Genomic DNA, 15,019 nt, shown 5'->3' with positions numbered 1-15,019 from the left:
AGTGATGCTAAAGGTCTGAAACTGGATGTGAAATACCCATTGTGCAGTGAAGCTGATGCTTTGGAATGCACAGCAATTACATGATTTTATTATGATCTCGTTTCCCCCTCCTCTTGTCAGTTACCTCTTGTGTGTTATATGTAAATATTTTAAGTTCTTCAGGGCGGGGGCCATGTCTCTTATGTCTGTAAAGTTCATTCACTTACGTTTTATTATATTTATCTGGTGTACAATGTACTGCCTGGGTAATGAGCAAAAGGTACTATTTGGTGGTTTGGTGTGTTATGTGAAACGAGTTGATGACCTACTCCAATACCTAGTGGGGAGGTGCAGAGGCAGTCAAAGCAGGCACTTCTGTATTGGGGGGTGGAGGTAAGATAGGGCCTGGCTTGGGCCATCCCTCCTGGCCAGCACCCTCATGAACAATGCAGAAGAACCCCCGCAGTTCTGGTGGCTCCACGTGGTGCCTTGTGTTTTCCATCTCTCTGCAGACCCAGTAAAACATCAATGCCCATTGGAAGGCCATCTTTACAGCCACCCAGGCTAGAAAAGCAATTGCAAATGAAAGCTTGATTTTCATGGTAAACTGATAAGAGAAATTCCTCAATGCAGGGAGGACATAGAAGAGGAAGTATTGTGGTGTAGAGCTGTCCTGGGAAGGGCTACCACCCACTTCTATGTGATGGAGGGTTAGCCAGAGCATGAATGTTTCTGCGCATGACAGAATTAATTCTATCAGAGGGCCAAGATCAGTGACTACATTTTAAAAGGCTCTGAATGAAGTGTGAAAGCCGCAGAAAAACTGCACTAAAGCTCAACAGAAGCAGTAGTAAATAATGTCCTTACATGAACCTAAAATACGCACATGGTTGTAAAAGGACGTTATAGCTGGGGGTCATAAGTTATATTAGAAAAACTGATCAAGCGAGAGGGAATGTAGATCGCATTGAAGCACTTGGCATTGCACTGAGGTGTTGTGATTAGAGAGCTGAAAGATAAGGATTCTGGGCAACAACCTGGTTTGGGGTTTTTTGGGGGTTAGAGAAATAATATTGTCACTTTAAATCACAAGGAACTCTGCAGCATCTTGGAGTCAGGAAGTGATTGTAAGTGATTGTCAAGAAAAGGTTTATCAGGAACATTCATTTTGGTGCAGGGACAGGTTGAGGCTTTGCAGGCCCTGTGCATAATGGGTCAAAGATTTTAGCACTTCACATGGGCTTTAATAACTTTTCTTTAAAAATTACTCGTATTGTCAGCTGAGCTCCAGACTCTGAGTCGCCATGAGCCATTCTTGAGTCTGGATTCTTGTTTTCAGACTGGGGGGATTGAGCTGCCCTTTCAAACTGACACGAACTGTTGGCCAGTCCTGGTTGCTTTGTTTGGACTAAAAATAGAAATGAGCCAAGCCAACCATCTAACTGCAGCATGATTTTGGATTAGCTATAGCATTTGCAGCAACACCATAGCCAATGATTGTAGCTGAACGTAGATCTCTGGAAGCGCGGTGATGGATGTCACATCACTACACAGAGAGATCTTTTTAGAGTTTGCTCAATTATCTTGCAGCCTCTTGAGAGACTCTGGTAGTCACTTTGACAATGGGACTTGAATTTATGAAACTGATCAATGGGTTGAGATGCTACCTGTAGCAAGTGAAGACCATAATAGTTTAAGCATGCCCTCTGCTGGCGTTCTACTGGTTTTCCCCTGTGTTTTAGAGGTAGAGGCATGGAGATAGCTTTTTCCAAGTGCACTGTCCCTAGCTGACTCCACAGTCTGGCTATATGAGCAGCTATTTGATTGGTAGCTAGGATTAAACAGTATTATCAACTCCTCCTCGTGGCTCTCCCTGTGGGCACCTCTGCAATTGCTCCTCTGTAGAACTCTACCAGTGACACGGGCTGCTGAATGAGCGTATCCCTGCTGCCAAAGGCAGGAGAACCAGCAAGGAGGAATCATATTGATTCCAAAGATCTTCCAGGTTGGGAGGCTACAACCTTTGATAGCTCACTCCTCTGAACCAAAGGGATGTTCACTTGGAAAGTCATGGAGTTTCCTAGCCCTTCTGACCCACTTTTTCCTGCAGGTCTGTCCAAGACGCCAAGTCCAGTCTATTTTGGGAAGTTAGCCAAACACCAGCCTACCATATGGAATATGCAGCAAACTTGTTTATCTGAGATGTAAGATCCACCGATGCCATGAGCTCAGTCTCTTGCTAGTTATGCGAAGTAGCAATATACTGGTCTAGTTTGAGTGACAAGCTGGGTAGCAGAGGTTTCCCCATCTCAAAATGTACCAGATTTGGAAAAATAAGTAAGGAGAAAAATGGGAGGGACATTACAGAGAACCCCTGTAATTTTCCAGTTCATTTTGGTTTAATGTGTTTTCACTGTTTCCTATTCTCAGGTTTCAGAGTAGCAGCTGTGTTAGTCTGTATTCGCAAAAAGAAAAGGAGTACTTGTGGCACCTTAGAGACTAACCAATTTATTTGAGCATAAGCTTTCGTGAGCTGTAGCTCACGAAAGCTTATGCTCAAATAAATTGGTTAGTCTCTAAGGTGCTACTTGTTTCTATTCTCATAACTTTTAAAATGAAAAATGGCTTTTCAATGAATACAAATATTTTGTTTCCTTGGAATTTTATTTTTTTACTAAATAGCAAAAGTAGAATTTCTCAGAGGTTTTTTTATAACAAATTTTAGTGGGAAACTTTATTTAAACTTTTATTTCTTGGGAAACTTCAAAAATAATTTTGAAAAGCTTCTTGCAAAAAGTTTGGCATTTATGACGGACTCTGCTCATTTTTTATCTTCATTGGATTATTTCTTCCCTTTGTTGCTTCTACACCTTGCAAATTTTCCCTAAACTTTGTAGCACGTGATAAAGTGTGAATCCCACCTCTTCCTCCTCCCCCCCAATGTGACATTTCATCCTCTTGTCCCCCTGCTGAACTCAGCCTGCACCTGGTCATGTTCTTGACTAAGCACGGCTTTGTGCTCTGTCCAGTCTGACATTGGAGGTGCTTCTGGTTTGAAAGGAAGAAGACAACTGGTGTTGGAGTCTAAGGAATTGTCTACACCCGAAAGGTAATTCAGATTTAAAGTGCAATAACTATTCCAGAAAAATTCCGTGTGTAGACAAACCCAAAAGTGTTAGTCTCCAAAAGCAGCTCCTTTTTTGGAGCTCTTGTCCCTATCTTCAGTCCTGCCAACCTTTTTTCCTTCCTCACCACTGCTGCTTTTTTCTTTTCAAATCTTTTCCAGACACCAGTATATTTACTTTGTGGTTCATGCTTCTATTGGCAAGGCCGTAGGCAGACCCTTCATACATTGGGCAGGTGCTATCAGTTGCTGAGTAGCTTCCTCTCTCTGCTGCATTATAGTGGCTGTTCTGCAGGACAGGTTATACAGCTCTCTTCCTTTATTCCTTCATGGAACGCATAGATGGCAATGTCTGCAAGACAAAGAATTAATTGGAACCAGAGTATTTTCAGAAGAAAGGGGGATAACATTTCAGTCAGGAGGAAGGTACAACCCAGACCGTGGTAGAGAGAAGCTTTAGTAAAATAGTCCAATTGAACCTCAAGAGTTCTGAGCTGGCAAACAAACTATGTGAAGACGGCATGAAGGGTTCATCTCAATTCACTTGTATCTTACCATATATAATGCTGTGTAACAGGCCTATAGACTGTAGGTCACATCCCCTTCTAGTTTCTAGTTCACATGAGCTGGTGGCCTCCTATGGCTGCTAGCTCAAGCAGTAGACGTCTGTTCAGGCGGTCCTGGCTTCAGACATTGCTGATGTGCCATAGTGGAGGTTCTTGCAACTTTAATCCAGGATCATAAGAAAATACTGTATCTAAGCAATTGTGGGATTCCACCCAGAATAAGCATAAAAAAGGGAAAGATTCTTAACCAAGCAAGATCCCTTCTTAAGAGGAAAATTCAATCCATAAGCAAGTGTAGGTTTCACCTTGTCACTTAAAACCACCATGCAGGCAAACCAACATGCATTCGCTTTTTTTTTATTTCTAAGATCAGATTCTTGTGAGTGTTCACATTTCCCGTTGCAGCTGCAAGAGATTCACAGAAGACTGGGATGGGGATTGGCCCAGCATTAACCTTAGCATTTAATATCTTCCCAAGTTCTCTGCTATCAGGGCTGTATGTTACACCTTTTGAGGTTAGAATCGGAGAGCCCTTGTGTGGGCTTAGAAACCTTTCTCTGGGCAGGAAAATAGAGGGAGCTTGAAGATTTCCCTGTAACTCAGAAAAGTGAGGTCTCGTGATGAGCCCATTATCATACGGAGGGTATGATGAATGAATGGCGAATAACAATGTTTTGTAAGGCTAATTAGTTCTCCTTTCAGTGTAAATCCAATGTAGCTCCACTAACTTCAGTGGTGTTACTCTGGATTTACACTGGTGTAGCTGAGAGATTGGCCTGTCCATGTTAATTATTCTTTGTATAATGGTAGCTCTGAGGGACATCGCCCCACTGTGCTAGGTGCTGTATGAACAAAATATTAATGTTCGTATGAAAATATTGATGGGAAAATCCTCAGGATCAGAAGCGTCTCTCTTTCTCACTATTGAATGTAAAGAGAGGAGTTTAATGATCTATGATTTATTACTTTTTTTTTTTTATTCACGGCTGCTCTGTTGAAGACACCCAGTACGTGCATGCAATGCTAACTCAGTTGTGTCTGTTACAACCCTAAAGAATTCTTCCTGGTGAACTTTCTCCAAGCTAGTGTACTGGCCCCAAACCTTGGGTCCCACGTGCTCCTGGTTTGCTAGGGCTGGGCAGATTTTAGTTTCTGGCTCTGGGCCAGTAGGCACACTCCAGGTACAGACCGCATGTCTGATACCCCTCTTGGTAGTGGGGACCCCACAGTACAAGCACCAGCTCTGGTAGTGAAACAAACACCAGCTCTCCCAAGCCTCCCCAGTAGCTATTGAACTCTCCCAGAGTTTCACTGAAACTGTGGACCCTCTGGTGTAGTTTCTCCCTTTGGGGACTGTGTGGCAGTGAAAGCAAAGGACACACAGACTCTGCACAGGAATTTGTAAACACACACACACACACTTTACTCTTAGACAGCACAAGGGCTATACAGAGCCACAAAAAACAACAAAACCTGCCTGCAATCCCTGTCTGTTTCATCACTAATCCAGGAGCCCTTTGGCATGTGGTCAATGTCTTTTCCAAGTGGTCCAGTATTCCTCCTTGTCGCCTCTGGTCCTGGCATGCTCCCCACCCTCTGTGCTGGAGTGACTCCTTTTCGTAATCTTGCAATCCCCTTTGTCAGGTGATCACCCCTGTTGGCATCAAGTCTCTCATCAAGTGATCTGTTGCTTGGTTAAAAGCCCACCTGGGAAAAGTAGTTTTTTTGTTTTTGTTTTTTGTAGTAGTTAAGTAGCTAGCTTATGTGCTTAACGGGCTTCTATTTGAATGGAAGAACATCCAGGTTAATGAGCCTTGATCGCTTTCCTTTGTTAGCCTTCCGCTGGCTGCAGAAACTTCTCCTGACACCACCTGAGGTTTTCAGCTCAAGATGGGGAGGGGACAGGGCCAAGGTGAAGGCCCAGAACCATTTTACAATCAAACCGGCATTCACAAAACAAACTGGAGTTCGTATTTTTGCTATAGGTGTATACAAAACTATGCTAACCTGTCACCATCTCTCTTCTCCCTTTTTTGTAGGTAACCTCTTTGTCGTCAGTCTGTCTGTAGCGGACCTAGTAGTAGCGGTGTACCCTTATCCTCTCATCTTGAGTGCCATTTTCCATAATGGATGGACACTGGGAAACATTCACTGCCAAATCAGTGGGTTCCTCATGGGCTTGAGTGTCATTGGGTCCATTTTTAACATTACAGCCATAGCAATCAACAGATACTGCTACATCTGCCACGGCCTGTGGTACGATAAACTCTTCAACCTGAAGAACACCTGCTGCTGTCTTTGCCTGACCTGGATACTGACCGTGGTGGCAGTTGTGCCAAACTTTTTTGTTGGATCCCTGCGATATGATCCCCGGATTTATTCCTGCACCTTTGCCCAGACTGTAAGTACATCATACACCATAACAGTGGTGATGGTTCATTTTATAGTCCCCCTGTCCATAGTGTCATTCTGTTACCTACGGATTTGGATTTTGGTGATTCAAGTCAAGCAGCGGGTAAGACAAGAATCCAGGCAGAAGCTAAGAGCGGCTGATGTTCGGAATTTTTTGACCATGTTTGTGGTTTTTGTCCTCTTTGCCGTGTGCTGGGGGCCGTTAAACTTCATTGGTCTTGCTGTCTCTATTAATCCTTCGGAAGTAGTGCCAAAAATTCCAGAATGGCTCTTTGTCCTGAGCTACTTCATGGCCTATTTTAACAGCTGTCTCAATGCTATGATATACGGGCTTCTCAATCAGAATTTCCGAAAGGAGTACAAAAGAATACTACTGACTCTATGGGCTCCGAGGTTGCTGTTCATCGACGTGTCGAAAGGTGGGACGGAGGGACTGAAAAGCAAGCCCTCCCCAGCTGTAACAAACAACAACCACCAAGCCGAAATACACTTATGAAATCAGAGCAATGCTGTGTATTCTGGGGTACAGTTGTGTATATAGGATGCAAAAGCTTTTCTACCTGCACATTTAAAAGCTGATATCACGGGGCCAATACCGCCAGGATTTACTCATCCGAGAACTGGGTCCGTTCCTACACATGGTGTCTGAGTGCCTTACTCACTCACAGAAGTACAGCTTTGAGTAAGGATTTCCAGGATGGAACCCACAGACTTTATTTTTTCTATGCCATTTTTCACCACGTGCCTAGGTGACTTTGATGCACTTGCCACACTGCTTCTCACAGATGGTTAGTACCTAAGCATTCAAAGCGCATGTAGATGCAGTTGTAGTTGAAACTATAAGACCTGGCAAAATTAGCCCTCTATTTTGAATTTTTTTTCTAATTCCATCCTTTTAGCAGTAAGTAATGCTGAACCAAACGTACAAGATCTGAGCTATAAACTGCATGATTAACTTTGTACCTTTTTAGGTTAGTAGGATTAGTCAGTGGTCACATAATATGGGCATGATGGCTTCCACTGTCTCTTTAGGGTTTAGTAACTAGCCAGTATGAGATGCAAGGCAAGGCAAAAGCACTGTTTTTGATTGAATCTATACAGATGTTGAGTACACTTGCACTTCCTTTTCCCGGCCGTGAATAAGAATACAACAAGCGACCTAATGTAATTGCAGAAAGAGGTTCCGAGCCTAATTCTAATTTTAGGCAATATTCAGTAACAGCCTGCATTCATTCCGAACATCTCTCAGAAGTCCCTGTCATGTGAATGTAATGAAGTGTAGCAGAAACCCATCCTTTTAATTCAGATGCCGACTTTTAATAAATAAATAGAAAGGAGAATTCAGTGAAAATAATATTTGCACTTGCAGACAAAGGCAGAAAGAAAAAGAAACGTTCATCCCAAACATGTCTCATCGCGTGTGCCCCATTACATGAATGCAATGAAAAAGGCAAGTGGAGAGTTTTTTCCTTCTTTTTACTCTTGCATGGAGTCACAATATGTAAATGGGGGTGTGGAAGCTATGTAAAAATATTTACACGCCCCGAAAAAGAGCGGGAACATACTCATTTAAAGCCCGAGCTCTGCCCCTTTGTGGTTGCTGTCAATGCACTGCAGTATCGTGTAGGTCTGTCTTACAGGCGAAATATACGCACAGTGGGCAGAGTTGAGGCTTCTTTAGTTGGTGGAGAGCTTTGTCTGTAAATGTGATTTTTTTTTTTTTTTTTTACCCTTAGACCAAATTGAGTTCCTTCTTGAGAGATCTTTTAAAAAAACTGGTAGCAGAACAAAAAGCAAACTACTCCTGCTCTCAAGCAGTCCCATTAAATCAATGGGGAAAAACTCTGCTGTCAGTTATAGGGTGTGCTTCAGTTCAAACCAGTAGAATTAGGCTGGCTTTACATGGGTGTAACAGCGACACTGAGCCTGCTCCTGTTGACGTCAATGGGAGCTACGCTGTTGATATTGATGGGGGCAGGATCTGTCCCTTATGTCAGTTTAGCCCAATGAGACTAGTTACATAAATAAAGACAGAAGGATGTGACCTGGTCTCTTGTCAAAGAAAGGACCCAATTCTGCATTAGTGAAATATATATTTTTTGCCATTCATGTCAGTGGGAGCAGGATTTGGCCCACAGGTCTGATCCTCTGAGGCACAAAGGCCAAGATTTTTCAAAGATTTAGGCACCTAATGGAGATGGGTGCCTAGTGGGATTTTCAAAAGCACTTAAGCAGGTTAAGCACTTCATTCTCATTGACGTCAATGGGAGTAGGGAGCTTAAACTGCTTACGCCCTTCTGAAAATCCCACTAGATGCCCACCTGCGTCTGTAGATACCCTGAATGCTTTCTGAGAGTTGCTGAACATACCTCCCACTGAATTCTGTCAGGGAGAGGACTTGGGAGAAGTTGTCCGTTGAAGGACGAAGCCCAAAAAAATGTACACAGCACATCTCCTAAATAAGCAATACAGTGTAAGAAGCTGTTCTGTGGCTTGGCTTATTGCAATACAAATTGTATTTACAGGGGGCTTTGACAATTTGGTACTGCACATTTTCAGACTCTGTCTCAGGCACTTCACATGATAATTGTGTTTTAAATACTTGATACAATTATCTCATAATTGGAGCTAAACTGAGTCATGTTTTTAAAAATTGGCCTTTGGCTCTTCAGAGTATGGCCAAATAAGGGTATCTGATGTGGGAATTGGTCCTTTTCGCTCAAACACTACCCATCTGAATGGACTTATATCATTCTATGCAAACAAAAAACATTGAGTCAAACTTGGATGCAAAAAGCACCAAGGAATTCGTAACCACAGGGTGGAGAGTTCAAGTTGTACTCGCACAGCAAGTTCTGTTGCGCTGTGATTATCGTTTCAACTGGTTTGCAATTAGTTGTTCATTAGAATCACATTTGCAAATAATATCCTTAAAAAGGAGCATATTTCGTTTACTAAGACAACCATATGGAATCCTTTAAAATTTGCCAAATGTCTCCAATTCTCCGTGCCTCACTACTGAGATTTGATCTCCTGGATTCTTTCTCTTTGTAACAGAATGTTCAGTGAAGGCCATGTGTTGTTTTTTTTTCCTAAAGCTTGCATTTTGCATTATGTCTTATTCGAAACACATCAGAAATAACAGCCAGTCAAAGTCAGAATAGAACTTTTCAACACCAAAGACATTCCCAAGATCTGGCTGCTTGGGATATCTGATCTAGTCCTGTAGCAACAGGACTGCGTTATGGAGCCCAAACTGCCTCGGTGGAACAGCACTCCAGGCCTGGGCTGTAGGAATTAGAGGTGGCATACTCCTATGCATCGAGAACAGTTACTGCTGACGTGAACTAGACAATGTGACAGTACAATATTCTTGCTGCAGCCATTGAGCACCCTCAGCTCACAGTGAGGTCAGTGAGAGCTGCAGGTACTCAGGGCCATATGGGGACATGGTAGGTATCTACTGCACTGCAACTGCAGGTCCTTTAATCACCTGGGCAGCACCTGACGAACACAGGGTCTGATCCTGCCCCATAAGAGTGGGATTGGGTCCCTTAAAGGAACTTAGCGTATCCTACAAAATGTAAACGTCACTGTAGTGCAATCATTTCAGAAGCACTTTGCGTGTCTCAGTGTAAGTTAAGGTTGCCTGTAAATGACCACGGTGAGGTAGCAGCCGTGGTTGGGACCTTGAGCCAAGCTGCACTGAAGTTGATGTCTGCAACATAAAGCAGGTTAAAAATGGAGAGTTCAGCTTTGAGGGGAGAACCGGGTGCCATGATGCCGAGGGTACTTGGAAGTATAGATTGACTCTCATATTAAATTCGTTTAAGAGTGCCCCAAGAAGGAGTTCCTTGTTTGAATTTCTGGTTATGGCAGCCTAGAAGAGACTGCTAACTGGGTGCCAGGAGCTTATTTGTTAACATTTGTTTACTGGAGAAAAGGGAAATGGATCTTAAATTGGGGATCCTGAGGAAAAGTCTGTGTTTCCCTATTGGAATCCAAAGTGGGGTTTTGAAAGTGATCCCACAGCTTAAAAGGAGCTGTGTCAACTGTGGATCTGGCCTTGAGCCCTGGAATGTGAAGGTCATATTGGGATCTCCCTTACGCCAGTAATAAACCATTTACTCTGGATTAACCCTGGTGTCCCTGAATACTGAATTTGGGCCATAATTTTAAAATTGCCATAGTAGCCATGAGTGAGAGAATTTATTGCCGTGAAGGGAGATGAATCTCTTGCCATTTGATGATGCCAATGAATGTTTAATCTATTTAAGAAGAATGTAGTTGAGGTATTTATATACAACTCTATACAGTGTTTCCATTTCACCATTTGGCTAAGAATTCTTCACTTTGCTGATCTATTGCTGTTCATTAAGAAAAGTATTTGTTCCCTTTATCTATCAAAACTGTAATATAACATTGGATTGTTTGTTGTTTTTTAGCAAATATGTTTTTGAAATAAATATCTGAAATGACTCCTTGGCTTTTGGTTATGACTAGAAAGCAGATTAATATGAGCAGGTACAACTGGTTAAAAGTGGGAACTGAATTTTTCCAGGACATACATGAGCCTTGACTGCGAAATTCCAGTCTGGAATTAGAACACCCAAAAGTCTGGGGAGTGTCTTCAGATCCCTGGTTATGGTCCAAGTCCACCTTCAATACAGGAGGATGTTGGGGAACAGGAGTCATTATGCAATGATGTCTCATTCATAAGTGGGGGGAAAAACTCCCTTGCTCAGAACTACTATTGACTGGGATGGCTCTGGGGCCCTTTGCCATGTGTGTTTGTCATCTAGTTGTGGGATGCCGTCTACATCTCTTTATTACCCATTTCTTGTCCTCTCCTGAGAGATACTCTATAAAATTATCAATATGGCTGCAATGGTGCAGAGGAACCCTTTTATAAAAGAGCAGAAGCAGACTATAAATTGTGCTACTGACAGATTTTTTCAGAGTTGGGATTTAGACCAGTGTGTTCTCCATGCAGTAAATGAATATTCACTATCCTTCTGGATGTGAAAACAGGCATTCCTACACTAGGTTATTAAACCACTAGTGAGGTCTTACACAGGAGTCCTGTATAGTTAGGGATGGCAGGATTATTAAATTATCAGTGTAAACTGATCTTTCTGTCTGTAAGCATGCTGGCATCCCTGACTTCTGTTAAAATCTCTAAAAATAATGCTATTTCTTTTATTGAATTAAAAATTATTTCATGGTTTCTGTATGCATCACTCTGGGATGTATTAGCAGCCATGTGTGGGCAAGACATGAGAAGTAATTCTTCCACTCTACCCAGCACTGATATGGTCTCAGCTAGAGTACTGTGCCCAGTTCTGTGCATCACGCTTCAGGGAAAGATGTGCACGAATTGGAGAAAGTCCAGAGGAGAGCAACAAAAATGATTAAAGGTCAAGAAAACATGACTGCAAGGAAGGATTGGAAAAAAAATTGGGTTTTGTTTAGTCTGGAGAAGAGAAGACTGAGGGGAGGACATAAGTCTTCAAGTACATAAAAGGTGGGGTGATAAATTGTTCTCATTATCCACTGAGGACAGGACAAGAAATAATGGGCTTAAATTGCAGAAAGGGAGATTTAGGTTAGACATTTGGAAAACCTTCCTAACTGTAAGGGTAGATAAACATTGGAACAAATTACCTAGGGAGGTTGTGGAATCTACCTCATAGGGAGGGTGGAGGGGTTTAAGAACAGGTTAGACAAACAGCTGTCAGGGATGGTTTAGATCAGGGGTTGGCAACCTTTCAGAAGTGGTGTGCCGAGTCTTTATTTATTCACTTTAATTTAAGGTTTCACATGCCAGTAATACATTTTAACATTTTTAGAAGGTCTCTCTCTATAAATCTATATATTATGTAACCAAACTATTGTTGTATGTAAAGTAAACAAGGTTTTTAAAATGTTTAAGAAGCTTCATTTGAAATTAAATTAAAATGCTGATCTTATCAGTTTAGTGCAGTGGTTCTTAATCTGGGATGCACACACCCCCTGGGGGTGCGAGATGCCCTTTCTGGGGGTGTGAGACATGCAAGATTTATTTTTTAGAAGGCAAATCATCGAAAACACAAATTAAGCACAGGCATATAAGTACCACTACTTTGTTTCATCAAACCTATGTATTTATTAACATACTTTTTTTTTTTAACGATTACTGTAATATACAAACAAAGTTTTCAAGTTTTTAAGCTAATTGTAGTATAATTTTTGATAAGGGGAGAGAGAACATATTTTGAGAACTCCAGACCGTTAGCGGGCTGAGCGGGGCCGGGTGTAGTGTATTAACAGAACCCCAGACTGGCGGCGGGCTGAGTGGCTCAGCCCGCTGCCGGTCTGGGGTTCCGTCCGCCGGCTCCTGCCAGCCAGGGTCCCGGCCACCGGCCCCGCTCAGCCCGCTGCCGGTCTGGGGTTCCGTCCACCGGCTCCTGCCAGCCAGGGTCCCGGCCACCGGCCCCGCTCAGCCCGCTGCTGTCCTGGGGTTCCGTTCACCTAGGCTGGCAGCGGGCTGAGCAGGGGCGGCAGCCGGGACTCTGGCTGGCAGCAGCGTGCCAGTAAAAATCTGCTCGCATGCTGCCTTTGGCACATGTGCCGCTGGTTGCCGACCCCTGGTTTAGATAATACTTAGTTCTGCTTCAGTTCAGGGGAGTGGACTGGATGAGCTATTGAGGTCCCTTCCAGTCCTGCATTTTTATGATTCTGTGTTCATTCCATTGAAATGTACAGACTATTCAGATTTTATGAATGGCAGTATCCGTGTTTGTGCTATCGCGCTCTGGGCGTACATGGATTCCCAACGGTTAATGGACTAGTAAAATGAAAACTGCTTAAAAACGAGTGCAGAAGAACGGCAAGCGGCAAGTTACCATGTTTGATTGTGTTTGTGTTGTGAGGACTTATCATTCCTACCTGCACCTGTCACAGGTTAGGTTTTGGAAAAACATGTTAAAGAAGGTATCTGAGAGACACAAAGGGATGAACTTTCAAATGTGAGGATGGTAGTTTATCTAGAAAAATGCATGCTCACCCCTTGCACATGCAGCTTGGTTAGGTGTGGGTTAGATTCACAAAGAAACCAAGGCATGGAGATACTCGGCGTCACCACGCCTAACTTTTAGGCACCTAGAAAATCAGCGGGATTCTTAAAGCCTTAATTTCGCTTCTAGGCTCCATATACAATGAATGGGAGGAGAGAGGATTCTCAAAACCCAGTGTACTAGATGGCTCCTTGCCTAAGCTAGACAAGGAGAGATGCCAAGCCAAGGGGATGTGTGTGGGGGAGATGCTAAGCCCCACCCCTCCTTCAGAGATAGGCACCTAAGTCCAGACAGCAGGGAGGTGCATCCCTCTGTTTGGGATTCTCATCTGCAAACCCTCTCTTGGTGTTAGGTGTCTAGACTGTTTTTGCAAGAAGCTGGTGGGGGGGTGGCGGCGGGAAGGAGCAGGAGGATGATTTCCCTCATAACTTTTTGCACAGTGACTGGGGTACTCACCTGGGCTATGGGAGACCCCTAGTCCAAGTCCCCCCTCTACCTGAGGGGGAGAAGGAATTTGAACTGGAGTCTGCCACCTCTCAAGTGCATGCTCTAACCACTGAGCTATGGGACACCCTCACATAGGGTGCTCTGTCTCTCTGTGCGCTCTCTCTCCTGTTGGAGCCGTTCCACAGTGGATAAATAATGTAAAGACTCATTGGGCCAGAGAGCAAGCGAGCAGGAGAATGACTCTGTAGCCTAGTGGTTAGAGCACTATGGTGGGGGACCCAGGATCCAGTCCCCCTGCCCTGCTCCTATGATTTTTAAATTATAGAGCCAGAGTGGAGCAGCTTCAACAGGATAGACAGAGGGTGCCCTACATTGGAATGTCCCATAGCTCTTGAGAGGTAAATCCCAGTTCAAATCCTTTCTCCTCTTCTAGTTATGGTGGGGGGGATGGGAAGTCTCCCAGATCCCAGGTGAGTACTGGGCTAAATGTTTTCTCCCCCACTGCCATCATTTTGTGTAAGCTGTTCTATAGTGGCCTGACCTGCTAGGTGAGGTTTGAGCACAGTGACTGGATCAGGCCCCATAGGTGAGTTAGGTGGAGGAATGCCTCTCTTCCCCCGGTTCATGCATCACTCTGGGGGGTAGGTGTCCGGATGCCTGGCATGGAGCTGCAGTGCATATGCTCAGGGGCAGAAGCATAGGCTGCCTAGCGATCTTCTACTCTAAGTATTTAGATGCACAGAGTGATTTTTAGATGTGTACAGTGTTCAGGAGCAGCTGAGGGGGGCTTTTGTGACCCCCAGTGGGACTGTCTCTAGGATTTAGGCACCTAAATTATTTTGTGACTCTATCCTTTTGTGTTTAAGAGAAGGCTTTGCGGGTGAAATTGGAGGAGAGGGGGTGGTAGTCAGGCACTATGTTTGTGGAGATGCACCTACTCCATTTCTCTCTGGAAATTTGGCCCCAAATGTCTAACTGTTGTAATTATATAGCAGTATTGGGACTCCCAAGTGGGCCGTTGGGGAAATTAACTTCCCTGCACACTCTCTGATTAAACTGAGTCTTTGATTCATAGAAAGCCCTGCTATTAGGAAATTGTTTCTGGGGAGTATTTTAAATAAATGAACATTTGCAGTTCACAGCTGAGTCACCAGGTGGCATGTTAGTTTTATAAGGGAAGTTAAGCTAGGGAGGCTCTGGTTAGAGTGAGTGGAGTCGGGACATAGCTAATGGGTGAAATGTGATAGGCAAGTGTCAGTCCCTTCATGGAGCAGAGCTGCACTTTATGAGGATTGCACTCTGGGTTGAGCTGACCAAATAATTCGCAATGAATAATTTATTCAACAAACTGCACTCTTTTCTGTCCACAAATTGTTCCTGAAAGTCTCGAATTTCTTCATACATTTCTTCAGCCGATGGTTCTTTAGTTTGTAAAT

The 15,019-nt window shown here is 43.6% G+C and overlaps 1 protein-coding gene across 1 annotated transcript in view; it reads left to right on the top strand.

Annotated features, from left to right (window-relative positions):
- Positions 1–11,042, top strand: part of GPR50 (G protein-coupled receptor 50) — a 116,836-nt gene extending 105,794 nt beyond the window's left edge. Inside the window, exon 2 of the mRNA XM_043522681.1 lies at positions 5,709–11,042. Within this exon, the coding sequence (XP_043378616.1) occupies positions 5,843–6,577 (735 nt within the window). The 5' untranslated portion in view covers positions 5,709–5,842 and the 3' untranslated portion in view covers positions 6,578–11,042. The remainder of the gene's footprint in view (positions 1–5,708) is intronic.
- Positions 11,043–15,019: the final 3,977 nt, after the last annotated feature.

This window comes from Chelonia mydas, chromosome 9 (genome assembly GCF_015237465.2).
Source record: "Chelonia mydas isolate rCheMyd1 chromosome 9, rCheMyd1.pri.v2, whole genome shotgun sequence".
Lineage (NCBI taxonomy): Eukaryota > Metazoa > Chordata > Testudines > Cheloniidae > Chelonia > Chelonia mydas.
Note: the sequence above shows the minus strand (reverse complement) of the source record. Positions and strands in the feature narration are given on the sequence as shown.